General features: G+C 37.8%; 1 protein-coding gene across 1 annotated transcript in view; it reads right to left on the bottom strand.

The window, feature by feature from the left end:
- LOC149151125 (putative zinc metalloprotease EGY2, chloroplastic) overlaps window positions 1-21,042 on the bottom strand; it is a 425,794-nt gene that overhangs the window by 83,506 nt on the left and 321,246 nt on the right. Inside the window, exon 10 of the mRNA XM_089440529.1 lies at window positions 17,663-17,870. Coding sequence (XP_089296655.1) covers window positions 17,663-17,870 — 208 coding nt within the window. The remainder of the gene's footprint in view (window positions 1-17,662; window positions 17,871-21,042) is intronic.

Below are 21,042 nucleotides of genomic sequence, written 5' to 3'. Positions count from 1 at the left end.
ATGGTGCAGCAAGCACATGGGTGACAGCATGGGGCAGCAGTGGCACAGGGTACAACAATGCCAAATAATGGGACAATAGCGCAGCATGGTGCAGCACGGGGAGGTGTAGCATGATGACGAGATGCAGCACAATGATAGGTGAAGGAGTCACCTTGGAGAATCAGTTGAAGCAGCTTGTCTTCAATTGATCTCATGTATCATCTTCTTAGAGATGATCTATGCTCTTATCTAGACAAGTCAAAGTGTTGACTTCTGTTGTAAATGTACTATCTCTCTCTCTATCTCTCTACTGAACTATTGAAGAACATATAAGAAGAATTGATCAAGGGTTTCCCCACATTGGGGTTTGTCCCTGGCTAGCGCCACATCTTATGTCCTCTTGTCTTGGCTTGTCTTCTGCCATTTATGTTTATGTTCTATCTGCAGTTTACTTTAATGCTAATGTGATTGCTAATCTGGAAAAGATATTGAGCTAACTGTGAAAATTGAAATAAATTGTTCTAAGCATAGAACATACCTAAAGTTTAACAGATATCCTCAGTCAGTGGTGTAGTAGAGCAGGGACCCCCAGACATGTCAGAGACTACATACTCCAGTTGGCAGTGGGATACAAGTCGACAGCTCTTCAACATTCCATCCCGACATCAGGAGAGTAGGATTAGCATTGGATTGAGTCAGGGGTTGGACTAGAGAGAGGTGATGAGTTGGTACGCAGTCGGTGGGGCAACATTCACAGCCAGAGCTATAGCACCGCAAGAGTCGTGGAGCATTGATGCTTGTTCTGGGTGGCATTGGGATCCAAGAGGATTTGTTGATGACAGGTTCAATCAGAGATTGGCCTGGGATCCGAGCATTGAGGGGTCCATTCATGGTGGGTTGACACAGAGGCAGAGCATCACCCAGTGGTTCGTATGGGATCCAGGCATTGGGTCTCAGTTGTGTTGGGCCACCAGACTGGTCCACAGATTTGGATTGCTTGAGGGAAAGAAATCTTGGGGCAGGAGGACTTGTAATGTTCCTTTTTTTGGTATTCCTCATGGCATGGTTAGGATGGACTTTCAGGGCTGGGGCAGAGAGGTCACAGGTGCAGGTTTACTTCATCAGTGGGCCCAGAGGCTTCAAGAGGTGTTTCATGGGGTTTTGAGGAGTTTTTATGAGGTCCGATGGCATTCTCTTAGTATATTCCATCATCCGCACAGTTTGCCTTTTGTTCTGTTGCATTCCGACAACTTTTAAAAAACTGAGTTATTAATGGGCTTGACTCCATTAATTTCGCTTAAGGTGGAATTTCAGGAGGAATACTTGGCAGAACACCTTAGTATAATAGCTCGTTGGAATCAAAACAAGAATATCTATAGGATGGGATGGCTAGAAGTGATTTTCGGTGGCTTAAGGAAACACGGTGGCTAATTTACCATTTTCCCACATTAAAAAGAATATTTAATTAAGGGAAATGTGTTCAATGATTAAAATAATAATAAAACAAGAGCTTCTAGAGGGGTCCATCAGATTTATAAAAAGAGGAGGAGGAGGCCATTAGAGGACATCTTGGATTTGATATTTCTTCTTGTATGAGAGGTTGAGAACCCGGTTCTCTACTCCAATAGTAGCCCCAGGACGGAAACCCTCGGGTGATTCAATGAGATTGGGCAAGTACCCATCTCCCCTTGGTGAATTCATCTAGAATTCATAGGAGAGCTCAGCAGTGGTATTTCAATTCAGTTTTGGATGGCCAGCACAGTATGGGAGCAGATTCTTGAGCCCAGTTTCCCATCTCGGCTATTCTATTATATCAGCTTGTAAACCCTAGTTTATATTATAATAAAGCTGATATTATTTTCTGCCCATTGTTTCAATGAATTGCATGCATTCTCTTATTTTGTTTTACATGGCAATATTCTGTAAATTGAATGGAAATTTTATGGAGAAATTGTGGTTGAATTAGTTTCCTCTGCAAAATCTGCAAAATATTCCGAAAGGGATATTACAATCTCTTTCTCAAAGAGATCAAGGATTACTCTTGTAGAAAAGAATCTATCAAGTAGTAGTCTTCTATCATCTATATCACTATCAAGTTAAAGGAGGAAGCAAGTGGAGAAAGAAACATCTACTCAAGTAAGTATATGACTTCATCTGAATCTATCAAAATGTCTTTTTGCAAGGAGAGCAACAAATTAGTTGGGGCTTCAAATTTTCTTGCATGGAAGAAAAGAACAGACCTAAACCTTATTGAGAATGAAGTCATGGATCACATCAAGGGGTCAATAACTCAACCTCCCAAAGAAGATACTCAAGCACTTGCTAAATACATGAAAGGGGAAGTGAGGGCCCAGAGGATTCTCATAGAATCCATCAAAGACTCCCTCATCCCATATGTATCAAAATTAGACACTTCAAAAGATATATATGACAAATTGGTAGAGTTTTTTTTTGTAAGTACTGCAGGAGAAGTTATCTCTCTAAGGCAAGAACTCTACAAATTGAAGATTTCAAAGGAAGAAGGAATAGCCTCATATTTCATGAGGATTTCAGAAATAAGAGATCAACTTCAAGATCTGGGTGAAATAATGTCTGACAGAGAAATGACCATTGTAGTATTAAATGCACTACCAGAGGAATGGGGCAACTTCACTTCAAGTATTTATGGGAAGAAAGAAGCCACTCCTTTCCAGGATCTATGGTCATTGTGCAAGATCGAATAAACCAGACTAAAGGCAAAAACTGATGTAGGATCAAATGAGAAAAATCAAGCATATGCTGCTATGACAAAAAGAAAAGGAAAGTTTGGTAAATTTGGTCCTCAGAAGAAAAAGAAGAACATGGCTAAGGTTCAATGCTATGGATGTCAAGAATATGGGCACTATAGAAGAGATTGTCCTAAACTTAAAAGGGACAATAACAAGAGAAATAAGGAAGAAGCCCATATTACCAAAGAAGTGGAAGAACCAGAGACGAAGAATCCTGAGAAGGAGGAAGTGAGAGATCTCTCCTATGATTGAAATAATCTCCTTCACTAAAAAGTACTCTTTGAGTTGTGTAAATTATAGCTATCGAGATAGGAAGCATTATGAATAAGATAGGATGCATCATATTAGAAAGTGGCATCATGGTAGAAGCATTAGAAGTAAGAGTTTGTGACATAGGTAACATGAAGGATGTCTAGAACAAAATCTATGGTAGTCAACTATGTAGGATATAGCTCTTGGAAACCTCATTGAAATCTCAAGTGATACTTACAGAAAAAGAAGAAAGTCATCTAGGACAAGGCTCATCATACATCCGTCAAAAGGTAACATCTGCAGGATAGGATATGCAAGATCCTCAAGATTGTCTGATGGAATCTTCATTGTAAGGTTCACTGATCATGAGGGGAAAAAGTGTTTCATCAAGAATTCCAAATTTGTGGAATTCATGGGATGATGATATGATGACATAACAAAGAATTAGATCAAGGGAATGAAGCTCCTTCATTCAAAGGAAGTTGTTGCAAGAAGTCTGGATGACCCAAAGGAAAGATGAGGTATGTATGCTTACATTTGATATTATGGAAGTCATGTCATATGGTTGCAGATATCATGAACTAATGCTCTATTTTAAGAGCATGATCAAAAGAAAGGATCTCCTCCCTCAATAGGATGCAGGAATGCAAGGGTCACATATTCACTAGATGAAATCTGTAAAGACCATCTACTGAACTTCGAAAATAACCAGAACTAAATACGGTAATAACCAAAACAGAACAGAAATACAGTAACTGTAAGGAATTTCGAACACCTACCTGAACTGCTGCCTGCTCCGATGTAGTTGATGACGCCGCGGTTATTCTGATCCGATTACCGGGAAACCAATTCCTCCCAGCCAATCCAGTAAGCTTCTCACCGAAGCTCACTGCCCCCGTGCCCAGAACCTCAGATCAATGTAAAGCTCCCTCTGGTTTAAACTCCTGATTTCCTGGTTCTCCTCCTCTCCACTCTCCGTTTTTCTGTCCCCTTCTCAGCCATATCCCGGTGATTTTATAGTCAGGGCTAAGCGGTGGCCGCCCTGTACACCGACTCCACCGCTTACTCTCGCGGTGACAGCTTCCTCCAGCTGTGAGTCATCCTCCCGTACAGACGGTTCAGCTTTCCTTTATGTTTTTATGCGATGGTTTATATTTATAAGGTTGAAGATATTTATAACATTTGATCATCATATACATATTAACACTATTTATGTTATATGACATACTTTATACTACTTTGCTTATATTGATATGTACCTTATATATATATATATACTTTGTTTTATTTATATATATATTTTTCTAATAAATAAAGTTTAATTATGTTTGCTTTAATATAACTTTAAAACTTTAGATTAATTAATTAATTATTGATACCATACTAAATCTTTATTCTATTTTATAATTATCATTTTTTATTCCTTTATTATTATATTTTAGTATTATTATTTTTTATACAGGGGCACATAATATGTGCAATTAAAGATGGGTCGTTACATACACTCCCCCTTCAGAAAACTTCGTCCCGAAGTTAGAGAGTTTTAAGTTTATGATTTTGATGGATAAATTTTACCGTATCCAAGTTCCCAAGCTATTCTAAAATCATCCTATCCTTCCTAATCTCTTCCGCTCCCATCCTATCCGTCCTCTACTGGAGTATGCCATGGCGTCAGTTTTACTGACCTAACCATTCATAACTCTAAGGTGGCAGCGTCGATTATACCGACCTGATTCCCAGTAGGCATCCAGCAGTCATCATCACACGTCTAGGGGAGCGTGATTCACACAGTCCTCCCATGACCCCAGGGTTCGGAGGATAAACGGTGGGCAACACCTCCACCCCTCTCAATAGAACTTAGGGCTAACACCCTATCATAGAATCACTTGGAGCTTTAATTGTTCTGAGGTTCTGTCATCACGTGGTCATCCCGGTAATTGGATACTTGAATCTGCAATCATACACTCACTCATGCATTCGTAAAATGTGCATCAGCATATTCAAAATAACTCATGTATTATTCACATATGATACTACAGTATAACATATTTTACCATTTTCTATGCATGTCTTTTGACTTCCATCTAAAATGTATTCACTTCCTGATTTCTATGCCATTGATCATATTGACATGTAAAAACAAAACAGATTTACAATATCTTAATTTCTATTAGAAGTAAAATCCTTTAACTGTCTTAACTTTCCTTTGACAACTATAATTTAATAAAATGAACCACATATATCGTTTTGGTATCCATGTACCAGCAGGATTTAAACATATATTATGTCGCAAAATTTCACGTTTATCTATAATCATTCAAAATGTTTCTGGGTCTCTGATTGCAGTGAAGTAAATATATACTAAACATAGTTTAAAGTTCTTTCAAAGTTGACATAGATTAGGATATTTTTGACATATGTCCTTAGTATTTTCCCAAGTTGCTGATCCATAACATACATTCGCAACATGTCTTCAAGTACTTGATTTACTCTTTCAGTCGGCCCATCAGTCTCAGGATGGTAAGCAGTGCTTAAATTTAACTGAGTACCTAAGGCTGTCTGCATGCAAGTCCAGAATCTAGAAGTGAATCGCGAATCTCTATCGGGTATAATCTTCTTAGGTACTCCATGAAATCTAATAACTTCATTTATGAATACTCGAGCTATGTCAGCAACATCGTCATCCTTGTAAAGAGATAGGTATCGAAGAGTGAGATTTTCTCTCAGCCCTAGACTCCGAGAAAGGACAAAAAAAATGGCAGTTTTCAAACCTACGTCTCAGGTTATTAAAACTACATAAGACTACAAAGCAACCAAATTGACTATTGATTTGAAACATATTCATCTGGTTTATCAAATGGATCTTCACAGGCAAATAGGAGAAATGTTACGCAAAAGCTTAGCTAATACAGCTACTAATGCTTTAAAATTAGAAAATATGTTAACCAAAGGACCAACCAGCTGAAACAAGAGAAAATTTCCACGAAAACAAAACAGATGAGAATAGATAATTTGGAGCAGATTGTAATCAAATTGGGTGCAAATCCAAATGATTCCTCTTCAATACAAGCCTTGATTAGACCAAGAGTTACAGATATTCAAGTGCTCAGGAGAAAACTCAAAATATCAGCTCTAGAACATGTCAAAACACCAGAGACAGTACAGAAAGAGAAACAGCGATTGCTATCCCTGATTATCGACCAAAATAAACAGATATGAAAACAGGATCAAAAGTTAAGTAAAAGAGAAGAGTGAGCATATATGTGCAGCAATCACAACTGAAGCAACGACTACAGAGGGGGATCCATCAGAGAAGTTAGCAGAGACTTTGTCACGTCTAAGCATTTAATACCAAGAAATTGAAAATCTCAAAAAGATGCTTTCTATAAAGAATAATGAGATAAGGGATTTCAAGGATGATTTAGTAGATAAAAATGCGATCATCAATAAGGAGCAAGAAATAAAGGCTAAAATGCAAAAAGAATTTGACTAGTTCAGAAACCAATTAACAGGTACACAGTCACTGATTGAAGCCTAAGAAGTTACTTTAAGATGAAATAATTAATAATGTTGCTGAAAAGTGGGAATCAATTCTTGTGATTGGAGAAGAAGCACTATTGTTACAGAATACAGAGCGGTCAATTAAGACAGGTTCAGGCTCACTTGGGAGACAAACTACAAATTGCTATTAAACTGGTAAAATATCTGAATTCCAGGAGTAAAGAACAACTCAGAAAAGCAAGTGTGCAGGACAGGACTATGGTGTTTATGGAGGCCAACAAAATAATTATGAAAAGGAATTTTATACAACAAGTACAAGATAAATCTAAGTTGGTCAAAAAGGAGGTTGATGCTTTTAATGAAAAATTTCACATTTTGGAAGCAATGGGAATGCCATCCTGCTGGGATAAGGAAGGAAAATTATTACCTCCAAATGTTTACAGGTATCCGTTCCTTAAGTCAAGGCAGATTCAAGTGATTTCTTAGATATGACTGGCAAATTGAGTGGACATGATTAGTGGATAAAATGATGAATGACTTTTACATTCATTGTCAAGTTCAAATGGTGTTTCCTACTGTACCAGCGTATCAAAATAGACTGAGTTCGATTATCTTATAATTATCCAGCCGGATCAGAATGGGAATGGTTGATCAAATTGGGTCCATAAGTTTCTCAACCACTACAACAGAATTCATTATTCAGCTAAAGTAGGACAGATGACAGCTTATGATTGGACCGAGGAAGACATTTTCTATTTGAATATTAGATCCTAGAAAATGCCTTTTTGCAACAATTAGTTGTTATGTGCTTTTTGTAAAAAAAAATTCATGAATAACTCATGAAATGGGTTCATTTTTGGAGAGAAAAGTTTCTAATTTGTATTCAAAGACACTACTTTCATAAAGCTTTAATCAAAAGATTCCTCATTCAGCATATGACAGTTTGTTCTCTTTTGTGAATGATTGCTTCTTGTAAGTTTCATACTCTATTTCATGTGAACATTTTGAAGTTATATGAAACACCTGAGAGGTTAAGCTGAGGATCAGTTTCCCTTATATCTCCCAGCAAAGTTATATTTTATACTGAGATCTATGATATAATCAGGTTGTTTGTATCATACCTCTCCAGACATAAATTGTTGCCTTGATTTCATGTGACTAAATTCTGTTCTTTGTTAAACCATTATAATATTACTCTGTGTATTTTCTGCTATATCAGATAGCCGATATATTTAGGTGAATATTGAAGAAATCTGTTATATTTCTTCATTCTTCTTTCATTACTTTCAGCTCACTTAGTATCTGTCATAGTTGGAAGTAAGTCTTTTGGTTAAACATCTGGAGGGGGTTGTCTTTTACATCAAAGCAAGATTTTAAATCCATATGAACCCACACCTCCTGGTGCCTTGGCATAGTTTCCTAGCCAGAAGTTATCATCAAGGGAACAACACATACCATAACTAGTTCATAATTAAGAAACTTTATTAAACATACAATTCAGTAATTTTCAGAATCTTGACTCTTTTATCCAAAAGTGGATTAAAAATAAAATATAAAAAAAACAAGAGAGAAAACATCAATGATTAGCTAGGGGCCTTGCTTCATTGCTGATTACATCAAAGCATTTTGAGAAAACTGGTCAAAGATAGATCATCAGAGATAGATGGATTATCTTTCAGATTAGGTATTGTCATCTCATTTGGCAGTAAAAGCTAAAATATGTCAGAAAGGAGCATCAACATTCCTAAGAATAGAACATAAACTAGATTTAAGAATAAAATATTAGTACTAAAAAGGTTCCGACAGGTTCCACGAGCAAATTTTGACTATTTTGAGTAATAGCCGTAAAATTTACCATAGACATGTCCTGGTTTATGATTTCGATACTTTAATGGTTGATGCAAAACGCTTTTTGACTGTAATAGGATTTATAGAGGATTCATACACATTTATAATTCTAAAGTAACGAAATCCTTTTATTCACATTCAACACTGATGTACTTAGCAGTCCCAGGAGACTCATTCTTTTTTTTTTTTTTTTTTTTTTTTACAAATCTGGAAATCACAGAAGCTCACCATATTCCAGATCTGCCCTAAGAACTAGAAGTCTAGCTACACTATTTTCATACCTAAATCCTAGACTAGAGTTTGAAGCTATAAAACTGCAAGTTGAACCTTCTGACAGCATACTTTAAGACTCAAGAGCAGATTTATATGTGTGTAAAAATCTGTCTGTCAAACAGATAACAGAACCTTGAGATCATACCTTCATCCCTAATCATTTTTTTTTTTTTTTAGCCCATAACACAAGTCATACTTATCATCCCCATTTGAATAGGTTGATATATATATATATATATATACACTGAGCTAAATGTCATTCAACCCAAGACCCATTTCATAGTACCATCTAGATGCATGCAAGTTGTAACTACGAATATTTTATGACCATGCTATTGACATACTATAAGATGAATTATATTTGTCATCAAGAAAATGTAACCCTAATTTATTCAAGTGTCACGCACCAAAGGGTTATTCCAATAGTGTTTGCACCCTTAAGGGATTAGAGCATAAATATAATTGTATCAGTTTATTTCATAAAATCTTCTCCTAACAGGGTAGAATTTCTCCGAATGATTTATGGGTCTGGGAGATCTTATGTATTCTAGCCTCTCCACAAAATTTCGGAGCTAAAGCACATCGTATGCTACCCAAAATCAACAATATGCATCCTATGCATGAGGAATAACTTCATCTACCAGACTGTCATGGATAAGATAATTAGAATGAGAGCTTCTATATTTCTCTCATCATAACTTTCTCTTCTAACTACCTCATCAAGCCTAGTTTTAACTTTTAACCCAACGGTAACATACCACAACTTTTTAGAGTTAAAGCTTGTCTTTCTTTTGGGCTCCCCGACAGCATAAATTTTCTGATTTAACTCTGGAAATCCATCATTAACATATTCTGTGATTAAGTAAACATTTGATACCTGTATTTGGAAACTACAACCCCACCAACAATGTGGTCAGGTCAAGCCTTTTGGGCGACCATGAAACTACATTAACTTCCCAACCAAAATGTGGCTAAATTGACAACAACTCCAAAAGTTTCACCAAGCCATTAATTGTTCTCTTGTATTCAGAGTAAAATGTTTCACGCATCCCCTTGAAAACCTGAGGTTTGGACATGCAATTTTCAATTTTTAAACTCCTCTTTATAGTCATGAGCAAAATGCTTTTTCAAAAGTAGCTCAAACAACAGGAGCCTTGCACAGGAAATTCAGCCAACAATAAAATGCCTTAGACAAACAGTTTCAATCATTAAGGCCAACAAAATCAAGCTTTTCAAGTGCAATTTCACAGAACTAGATAATTCCTAAATGCTGCAAACTGATCATTTCATACAACAATTTGTCAAACCAAATAATACATAAAAAAAATCATATCAACTTTATTATTGTATCTGGTCATATTGGGATAACATCATTTATTGCCTATCACCGCAAGTTTTGTTACTCAAACTTATTTTTTGACTGTTGTTGATGTGGAAGCATTCATGACAAGTCAAAGTACGAATGTGAACAGCACACACCATGGAGAATTCAAACAAGATAAAAAATGAAGCATGGATGTAAGGCAAAGTGAAATAGCATGGGCACAGAAGAGCATGCTTGTGCAAAAACAGCTTGGAGCACTGTGGAGTAGCACACAATTAGAGGAAAAGGCACACTAGAGAGATAGACCAAGTAGATGAAGAAAAGTGCAAAGGATGGATTCAGGCAAGAAGATAAGTCAATAGGATAAGTGTGGGGACAAAACCAAGCCTGCAAAACTAGTGGGGTCTGGAGATGAATAGTGCTAGAATGAGCACATGGCTTGGCACTGAGTGGAAACAGCACAAAAGAAAGATGAAATGATATGTGCTAAATGGATGGATTCAAACAATGAGACACAAAATATGAACAGGCAACAAGGAAGACAAAAATCTCAGGACAATTCCCTACGCTCCTAAAACGATTCATGTTGCTACCATACCACAGGAGAAGAAATTTGAAATTGCTTGTGGCAAGAAGCTTGAGAAAGCTCAGTAGATAGTAGAATTATTTTTCTTTTCAGTTAATGATAGAGATTCAATAAGTTAGAATTATTTGTCTTTATTATGGCCCATTTTGTAAACATTCTATGAAAATTGAAGTTGAAACTGTTGACTGCAGTTTACAACTCTTTGGTCATGATGCTCTGTTTCATTTCATGGTTGATATTATCTACTACAGTTTATTGATGACAAATGTTATATATGTTGAAACTTGAAACTTGAAGATTGACGTTATGATTGATCATTTGATGACAAAGCTATAACTTATAACTGCCAGATGCTTGATGTTAATTGAGTACTAAAAGGTTGATGTTAATGATATCATTAATTTGGGACGCCACTCTTTTGTATAGTTCATTGGAAGGAGAAGAGCAATGCACAAAATGGCCGTCATTGCAAATATTCGTACACTGAAAACAAAATCCTGAGGAAGACCACGGCATCTAAGCCAGCCACTGCCAATATATCGTCTTCTGATGCTTCCCATGCCTTTTTTTTTTTACCAACTCGCTGAAGGTACAAACCTCTCTAATAAACTAAAATCTTTACTGTTTTGTCCTTCTGCAAGCTTACCAGGAAAATAAACATTGAAATTGACGGGCTGTTTTCTCAAGATGGAGTACAGAAAGAAAAATAATATGCATATGCCTATGTTGACACCCGCAGAAGTCAACAAAGCTGCAATATCCATGGCTTCTCAAGGTATTTAAAATGTTCTTTCCTCCGTAAAATAACGTCCGGTAAGACTTCTGGAACCGCAAAATAATGTCAACCTCGAAGATATCATTTATGGATCTTTGCAATACTCTGTTGCATTTAGAATTTTCCCAGCTTCGACAGTTCAACGTAGACACAACGTACTTTGAGACATGAGCTCAACCAACAAATAGATCCTCCTCTTCATCCCCGATTACTCTGCTATGATGTATCCTCCGTGTACCATGTAAATCAACCGCCTATAATATCCATATATAAACTCACTGACATGTTCCCATATGTATTTGGATAGTCTTATTTTCAACGGTTTCTATTTTAGTCGGGCCTCCTTCTTTCCGATGTTAGTTAACTAAATTACATCGGTTCTGGACTCGAACATGCTACGCTGCGACTAGAAAACACTTTTTGACAAATCTCAACGAATTTTTTTTATGGCGAAAAACCGTTTTAAAATCGGGCTCAGAGGCCAGAAGTTCGGCCAATTCTAACAGTATTTTCACTTCTTGAAAAAGGACATTGTCTTTGCTTCCAACATTCCGCGTATATTATAGTAAGATATAAAGAAAACGTTTAATTCGTTTTTATCGTTCTTTCGTTGGCAAAATTGGCTAGCATACCAGATACCGCCTAATTTTAAGGTCCGTCAGAATGCATATTATTTGAAAAGGCTACAAAGACTCCAAAACAGATTGCGCTATTCAAGCTCGCATGCTTCGATTACCGAATATAGCAAAGTGAAGGAAATTTAAACAGTTTTTTTTTTGTCTTAAGCCCTTTTCCGGGAAAATACAGGCGGACTGCAATATGAACTTCTGCAAATAAACGCAGCATACCCCAATTTCAAACTTAACATTCAGTTGCGGAATTTAAGCATTCTCATACCCGGTACTCTGTCGATCTTTGTTATACAGCAGGCGCAAAGTCGTTCGCCTCTAATTTGCTCACATTTAGATTAAAAGAACGAAAATTTCGTTCAAAATACTCGGACTCAACAATTACAATCATTATTTCTAATGAGGGATGCGGAGCACCGAATCCTCAAGAATATTAGGTCAACCTCGCCGCGAGGAAAGGGTTCTCAAACCGCTGAACGAGGGCAAATCCCTGTACCAATGTCTTTGTTCTGCAATTTTCAGTCTGGTTTATTATTATTGGGTCACACGCTCACTTAACCAGAAATTTGAAATTCTAGCCGTCAAACAGACGCTCAGCCAGTCGTTTATACGAAATTCTAGCTGCGTAGGGCCTGTGAGGTCCCGAAGGGTTTGAACGCAAGCTCCGATACCATGTGTAAAGGCCATCTACTGAACTTCGAAAATAACCAGAACTAAATATGGTAATAACCAAAACAGAACTGAAATACAGTAACTGTAAGGAATTTCGAACACCTACCTGAACTGCTGCCTGCTCCGATGTAGTTGATGACGCCGCGGTTATTCTGATCCGATTACCGGGAAACCAATTCCTCCCAGCCAATCCAGTAAGCTTCTCACCGAAGCTCACTGCCCCCGTGCCCAGAACCTCAGATCAATGTAAAGCTCCCTCTGGTTTAAACTCCTGATTTCCTGGTTCTCCTCCTCTCCACTCTCAGTTTTTCTGTCCCCTTCTCAGCCATATCTCGGTGATTTTATAGTTAGGGCTAAGCGGTGGCCGCCCTGTACACCGACTCCACCGCTTACTCTCGCGGTGACAGCTTCCTCCAGCTGTGAGTCATCCTCCCGTACAGTCGGTTCAGCTTTCCTTTATGTTTTTATGCGATGGTTTATATTTATAAGGTTGAAGATATTTATAACATTTGATCATTATATACATATTAACACTATTTATGTTATATGACATACTTTATACTACTTTGCTTATATTGATATGTACCTTATATATATATATACTTTGTTTTATTTATATATATATTTTTCTAATAAATAAAGTTTAATTATGTTTGCTTTAATATAACTTTAAAACTTTAGATTAATTAATTAATTATTGATACCATACTAAATCTTTATTCTATTTTATAATTATCATTTTTTATTCCTTTATTATTATATTTTAGTATTATTATTTTTTATACAGGGGCACATAATATGTGCAATTAAAGATGGGTCGTTACAAAATCAACATAATATGTCCTCATATGAAGTATGAGGTGGTTGACTACAATTGAGGAACTTTGATTGGAAGCTCCTGGGAATGAAATGTGTGAAGAAAGGAAGGAAGAGATCGTGGAATATGCAACAATGGTAAAGGCAATCAACATCCGAAAGACCAAGAAGATTTGACTATGATATCTCCCAGAAAGATATGAAGACTCTGATGGAAGTCTGGAAAAGATGGAGACCCTTGAAAATACATGTCTTTAGGAGATGTGTCAACATGTATGCAGGATGTTGATGCCTACAAGAAGATGTCATGATGAAAGACCATCACAAAGGTAATTATGATTTAAGTGTTCATCTCTTATTTTTGAACAAGTATCTGGATGGGCTTATGCAGATCTCCCAAAGGAAGAGTTGTGGATGTCTTTCCAAGAGACCATGAAGAAGGATATAAGATCCTTCCGAAAATGACAACATGAATTAGGCAGCATGACATGAAGCAAGGCCAGATGTAAATTGATAGATCGCTTTCTGATGAAAGGAATGATGACATGACTGACTCATGGATGAAAGTGATGGATGGTTTGTGCCCTATGAAGAAGTCCCAAAAGATGAAGACTTCGTGACAAAGAAGAAATTCATGACATCGAAGGAAGAAGCTCTTCAAGTCGCTGGTTGTCTTTACATCTCCACCTGAGGCGCTGTTGTAGGTCCCTAATTAAGAGGGATCCTGGAAGCAAGTTTCTTACTTGGAAGAAACTTGGAAATTCCTAAGCAAAGAGGGAGCTTAGGTACATTCCTTCTGTAGGAATGAGTACATTCCTTTATTGGAATAGATATGTCCTCCCTAATTGAGAGGGAGAGATAGACACATCATTCTGGTCTTCACTTGGGAAGACAGAATGGAGGATTTTGTAATCATTTGGCATCCAATGCTCTTTGAGGATGAGATAGGACATCCAAGATAAGAGTAGTCGTAGAGGACCGATATTCTTTGAGGACTGGGAATCCAAGATAAGAATAGTCCTGATGGAACACACCTTGAGAACCCGGGTGGGGTATGTTCCGGGAGAGACAATGATGAGAGTGTCTATAAATCATTGGTCTCACCAACATTGAGCTCAGATCTTGTGGAGAGATAGAGTTGTTAGTCAAGGCCTTGCTATGTGACAATGTTGGTTGATATGATGCTATACAAATGGGTTACCAATCTGATTCTTCTTATGAGAAATTCTTCAGATTGAGAATGACCAAGTACCATTATGAATACCTCCCTAGTTAAGAGGGAGTGTTGAAAAGTGTAACTAGGTTCGGTCTTCATAATGACATGTAATTGTGATTTTATGTAAAATATGTAAAGAAGAAAAATAAAATTATTGTAATGCTTGCATCATGGGTTTCATGAGCAAGAGATTTTATTTTTAGTTAAGGCTCCCATTGTGAGCTCTTAGGGATTTTGTCATCTAGTCATAAAGTCTAAAGAGTCATTGTCATGTATTGAAGGCATGTTACACATTGTAAACGGTCAAAATTGTTTTGTAAGTCACCCTCCAAGACCTTGTCACTAGTCCTCACTCAAGTCGCCCTACAATGAAAGGATGATTCAAGAAAGATGAAGTCGACGTACCCTTGTGATCATGTCGGACTAATTGTCATGGACAAACGACTATATATAGCAGTGCTTGGCCTCATTTGGAGTAATATCAATTCAGTGAAGCAAGTCTCTAATATATCCAGTGCGCAAGTCATATTAGAAAGAGCCTTAAAGCCAGTGAAGAAAGAAGGAAGGATAGCAAAAGAGAGGGTCATCATTGTGGACTGTTTTTGGGCTAGTTTACCCTCACACGTGCAAGAATTGTTGGTTTGAAGTTGGCAGAGGAAATTGGGATTGCAGTGACATAAAGGTGATCTTGTTTGGGTAAAGAACTTCGCAGAAGGAAGCCAAGTAAGAGAAGAAAGAGTCTCCCTCAAGGAGGATACTTTTCAAGAGGCAAAACTGAACTAGGGTTTCTGTTTTGAAGAAAAGGTATTGTAGACCTACAGGGAGAAGCCAAATTTTGCAGGAAGCCGAGTAGAGGAAGAGGAAGAGCAGTATTGATCTAAGGGTGAAGAGGAGACTTGTGACTTGGTCTTGGAAGGGATCTAGTGTCAAGGGTCTTTGTCATGGTCTTGGTATTCATCAACTGGAGGTTCTATAAGAAGAATTAGTTGGGTTTTCCTCTCAAAGAGTGAGAGGTTTTGGCCCCGGCTGACAGCCTATATACTGTGTCTCTTGTCTCTTTATTGTTCATGAATTGGTAATTGTCTTGATGAAAAGAATGCAATAATAACTCAAGAAGAGAAGATCATAATCAAGAAGTAAAAAGACTATCACAAGCAATTATCATAAATAGAGAAGTCACCTATCTATTGATGCCCTAGATTTCTCAAAATGAGGGAGGTCTACGGTTGATTGATGTGGCAATGCGGGGCGGAATCCTCATAGCTAAATTAGTTGTTCAATGTTTGGAGGGGTCCTCTCCTCAACAATTCATGTTGAGGCATAGATTGCTTTCAGTGCAACACGTTAATGGAGTTAAGGGAGCTTTTGGTTTATGTGATATCATCTCTACTCATAATTTTCAGATAGCAAACCCTTTCATTTTTGAAAGCATTTAGACAACATAGAGAAAGGTGGCAAGGTGGAAAATCTAGGTAACCAAGCAGGGTGGGATTTGGCGAAAGTGATGATTTGAAGTTGAAAGTTGCATGACATGTGTTTTCAAGTGCAATGGCTGAGTAAAAAGTTCTTTTAGTGGAGAGACCAGGGGGATACCAATACTCGTGAATATGCCCTTTCTCCCGCTAATCTTTTAGGGATTATTGGCCTCATTTCGTAGGGGGAATTATTTCAATTTTAAAATGAAAAATGATATGCCAGGTTCCTTTTTATATGGTTGGGAATGGAGTTATAGGCACCCTTTGCTTCAGCAAGATTCTCAAAAGTTGTACTCCATTTTACATTAGTGGCATGAGCTGGGTTTCAGCGCTGAATGCCAGATGGGATGTCAAGAGTCAGTGGATTGGGAGATTGTGTAGTGTGGTTGGTGCAGGTGTCCTACAAGCTGAGAGTGTTTGATTTATCAATACCTTCCCACCAAGTCTTGGTTGGCAACGACTGGGTTTTTCCCTTATTGTCTTCGGGTGGAAATGTTGAAACATTTGTTATGGGATTTCCCTTTTGCCAAGTCCTCCTAGGACCATGTTAAGTCAGAGCATGCTTATTTTCTTGAAGGGAAATTGCATTGGCAGGTAGTTTTAGTAGGAGATTGCAGATCTGTAGTTCAAGATTCCCTTAATGGCATTTAGCACTGTGTGAGAATTTGTCATTCTCTATAAGCTTCACAGCAAGTATGCTTTTGAGAATGAGGTTAGTTCCTTGGTTGCTTTCTATAATATATGGATAGAAGAGGTATGTATGAAGCTGCTGGCCAAATACTTTTTATTTATCAAGGATGCCAAGTTGTTAGATGTCCAGGTATATTCTGATTTTATTGCTGTTGTAGTTGCCTTCCGCTTTTGGGGTTTTCCTCTGTTGTAAATATATCTTTGTGAATATAAGAAATATCTTTTAAAAATATTATTATATAATCTTAGTGTTCTGACAAACATGTGTTACAGGTGTGAAGAAAGCCAATCCTCTATAATTTAATGTAAATCAAACACAAGTCTGGTCCCTTTGTAGTTACAAGTTGAAATTTGATATATGTAAGAAGCAAAATTATCATGAAATATCCCATCAATAAATGGAGTGGTAGTATCCAAAGAAAATAAGAATGAATTTGAAACCCTAAAATCCTTGGATATCAAAAGTTAAAACCTCTGAGATAGAGTTGACTCTTCAAAATACAGTGGGAACAATTTTAGATGCATTTGGCAAAGAAAAGGCCATTCAATAAAATCAGGATGGATCTATCTGAACCAAAAACTCTACGAAATATGTTGTTCCCCTCTGAGTTAAAAATGGTGTAATATCTCATTTAGTAATTTTGTTCAACTAAAAAACACCCACAAGAGTCCCTATATTAAACCATAGCAAAGCATTTAGTCAAATGTTACAATTCATCTAATAGTTATTAATCTTTTTGTTCTACTTTAAACGACATATCAGCCATGCATTGTAGGGTTTTTTATAAATAGGAACACCAATCAATTTTTTTTCTTAGTACAACATACATTAGCATGACAGTAAGAATTGTAGCTCACCAATGCCACCAACAAGGAAAGACTCATGGAAGACTGACGCATCAATTATGACCCCTTGTCCATCACTAGGAGGTAAGATGAATCCTGCTAGTAGGATGAGAAATGACAAGGATAATCCAGCCAATGGCCCTGCAGCTGCAAATTGGAGCAGATCTTTTCGACTGGTCAACACATTTTTGACCCTTGTAATGGCACCAAATGAACCTATCTGAAAAGAGAATCGCTCAAGGTTATGCATCTAAAGTACTCTTACCATAGATATGAATACTAAACCAATAAGAAACATCACAAAAATCAGTATAAATATCCATCCAATTATTGACACTGAAACTTAGGGAAGGTAACTGCTTGACTGCTTTTCATTTTGTTGGTCCTTGCCACTATATTTTTATTAAATATAATGCCATGCTAGGAAAGCTACAACTAGACACATTAAAGAATCAGAATTTTTTTTACAAAGTTTCCAGAAAACATTTATAAGGAAATTGAATTCTTCAAAAGAAAAACTTCCTGTTTCATTAAGCATAAATCAATTTTACAATTTAATAGAAGCATGGGTAACACATTGAATGAAGTCTAGGAAATTGTTAATATTAAATAAGCAAGGGTTAATATGCAACAAGGCCTCAACATCAACCTTAGTTTTCACAATGTCATAAAAATGTACAAGTGTCATACTATCACACAAAAGAAACATATAAAATCCAGGGCTTATAATCATTAATCAAAGCAACTCATTTGAAACCATTTGATAAGTAGCATAACCAAATTTAGGTTTGAAATTGTATGACAAGGTAGAGGCTACAGTTAAGGAAAAAATAGTGTTCCACGGGGATGTGTCCCACAGGGTGGGGGTGTACCCCACCATTTCTCACACTTTCGATACAGGGGGCACCTAGGGAAACTTTTCCCACATCCCCCTTTTGGGGAAATGTGGAAAAACACAGGAGGGAATATTTCCCTAAGGTGCGGAATGCATTTCCTCAAAAGGGGGAGTTTTGGGAGTCCCCTCCAAAAAGGGGTGATTTTGGACATCCCCCCATGAAAGGGGGACTTGTAGGTGTCCCCCACAGAAAAAGGGGGACTTGTAGGTGTCCCCCCCAAAAATGGGGACTTGTAGGTGCCCCCCAAAAAAGGAGGACTTCAAGGTGTCCCCTCCAAAAAAGTAGTGCTTTTAGTCATCCCCCTAGAAAAGGGGTGCTTCTAGGTGTCCACTCCCAATTTTTTTCTTATAAAGGCCTAAAAACTGAAAAAATAAAAAGCAATTTTCTTTTCCTATGTGGTTCACGAACCCCAGAGATTGGTGACCACTACATCCATGAAACATTTGTACTAGGGAAATCCAACCAAAGGGATCACTTCCTATCGGCTCAACCATAGATCCGAACCTTGAGAGTGTCGAGACAATTGAAACGGTGACATCTCAATAGCAAAGGTTTTTTAATGACAGGGACTCGACCAATTGAGCTAACCCTCAGGGCTTTAATTTTATTTTTTCAGACTAGACTGAGCTTAGTTCAAGGCCAACCCCAATATCGAATGGAAGAATGATTTTCCCACTGATGGGATGCTATCAACAGGACTCAGTTGCGCTTGGACACCCGTTGGGATAGTTTAATTCCCCCAAAGGTGGCTCCCGTCCTCAACCCCTCCCCATGAGATTTGAACTAGTGACTTGGTGGAGACTAAACCCCACACAAACCAATTGATCTACACCTCATGGGTTAAATAAAAAGAAAATAATAAAAAACAAAAACAATATATATAATGTCCCCATTTTCAGTTTCTTCTATAGTATAGCCAGGATAGATTTCCAGGGTATGTGATGGTCATTACACAGGAATAGGATTACATCATCAAAGGTCTCAGAGGTGTTTTATGGGATCTGACAGCATCCTCTTGGCATATTCTATCATCAAGGAAAATTCCACACAATTTGCTTTTGGTTTCGCTGCATTCCCATAATTCTTGTAAAATAGGGTTATTATTGAGCCTAACTTAATTAATTATGCTTAAGGTGGCATTCTGAGAGAAATATATTTGGAACACCTTAGTGTAATAGCTCGTTGGAACCGAAATGAGAATATCTACAGGATGAGATGATGGGAAGCGATTTATAGTGGCCAAAGAATGTATGGTGGGTGATTTACCATTTTCGAGATTAAAAATGACTTTAATTAGTCACTTAATTAAATAAAAGTGTTGATTTTGGGTAGCATCGGATGTGCTTTAGCCATGAAATTTGGTGTAGAGGCTAAGGCACGAGAGATATCCAAGACTTAGAAATCGTTTGGAGAAATTCCATCCGGACATGAGATATCCAAGACTTAGAAATCGTTTGGAGAAATTCCACCTGGATGAAGAGATATTAAAATAATTAATATTTTTAATGGGTCTCTAAGTCTAAACTTAGGAAAATAAAAATATTAATGTGTATTAATATAAAATGGGTGAGAAAGTTCTAAGTGACGAGGATCAAGCCAGTTATAATCTTAGTCGTTGATTAGGGACTTAATCTCGGCCATTGAATCATCAACAGGAAAAGTATAAGAGGAGGCTTGAGGGTCAGTTGGAGACACACCAATACTGATCAAGAATTCGATTTTTTGGGACAGGATTTGCTGAGGAAATCGAGGTAGTGACTAGTTGCAATGAGGGGAGTTCAGCAAGGGATTTCCATCTGAGGTTGAAGAATACATAGCAGAGAGGCAGTGAAGTACCGAAGAGACAGCGCGGACGCTACAGGGCCTGACGCAGGGGCCGTAGGAGCTGACGCAAGGGCCATAGTAGCTGACGCAGAGGACATAGTGGGCTGTAGAGGAATACATAGCAGAGAGGCAGTGAAGTACCGAAGAAACAGCGCAAGCCCTAGAGGGGCTGACGCAGGGGCCGTAGGAGCTGAAGCAAGGGCCGTAGTAGCTGACGCAGGGGCCGTAGGAGCTGAAGCAAGGGCCGTAGTAGCTGACGCAGAGGACATAGTGGGTTGTAGAGGCTGACATAGAAGTCGTAGAGGACTTCAGAGGCAGTGCTAGTGAGATTTTGTGGGGTAGACTCGGAGAAAATCAGTAGATTCTGAGCCGGGAGAGGGTGACGCAGTTCCTAAGCAGTGCTTGTAGCAACTTCCGCTGTCAAGCATAGGGACCAACTGGAGTCACTGTGGGGTTTGATCATCTGATTGCTGATTTGCTAGAATATCTATCTCCGGATAGAGGTACTACTGCTGAGGATATTCTTTGTTGGGTGAGCCATTTCTGGCACCCTAGTTGTATCCAAGAAATTTGTTTAATAATACAAACCCTCTATATGTTGCTTCGTCTCCCCGAATTGGGTTTTTCCGGAGACGATTGTCCAAAATAATGGTGTCGCTTGTGTTATTGTCT

This window comes from Pinus tabuliformis, chromosome 9 (assembly GCF_031772625.1).
Source record: "Pinus tabuliformis cultivar Carrire ecotype Pingquan chromosome 9, CPIR1, whole genome shotgun sequence".
NCBI lineage: Eukaryota > Viridiplantae > Streptophyta > Pinopsida > Pinales > Pinaceae > Pinus > Pinus tabuliformis.
This window is presented reverse-complemented; position numbering and strand designations above follow the sequence as displayed.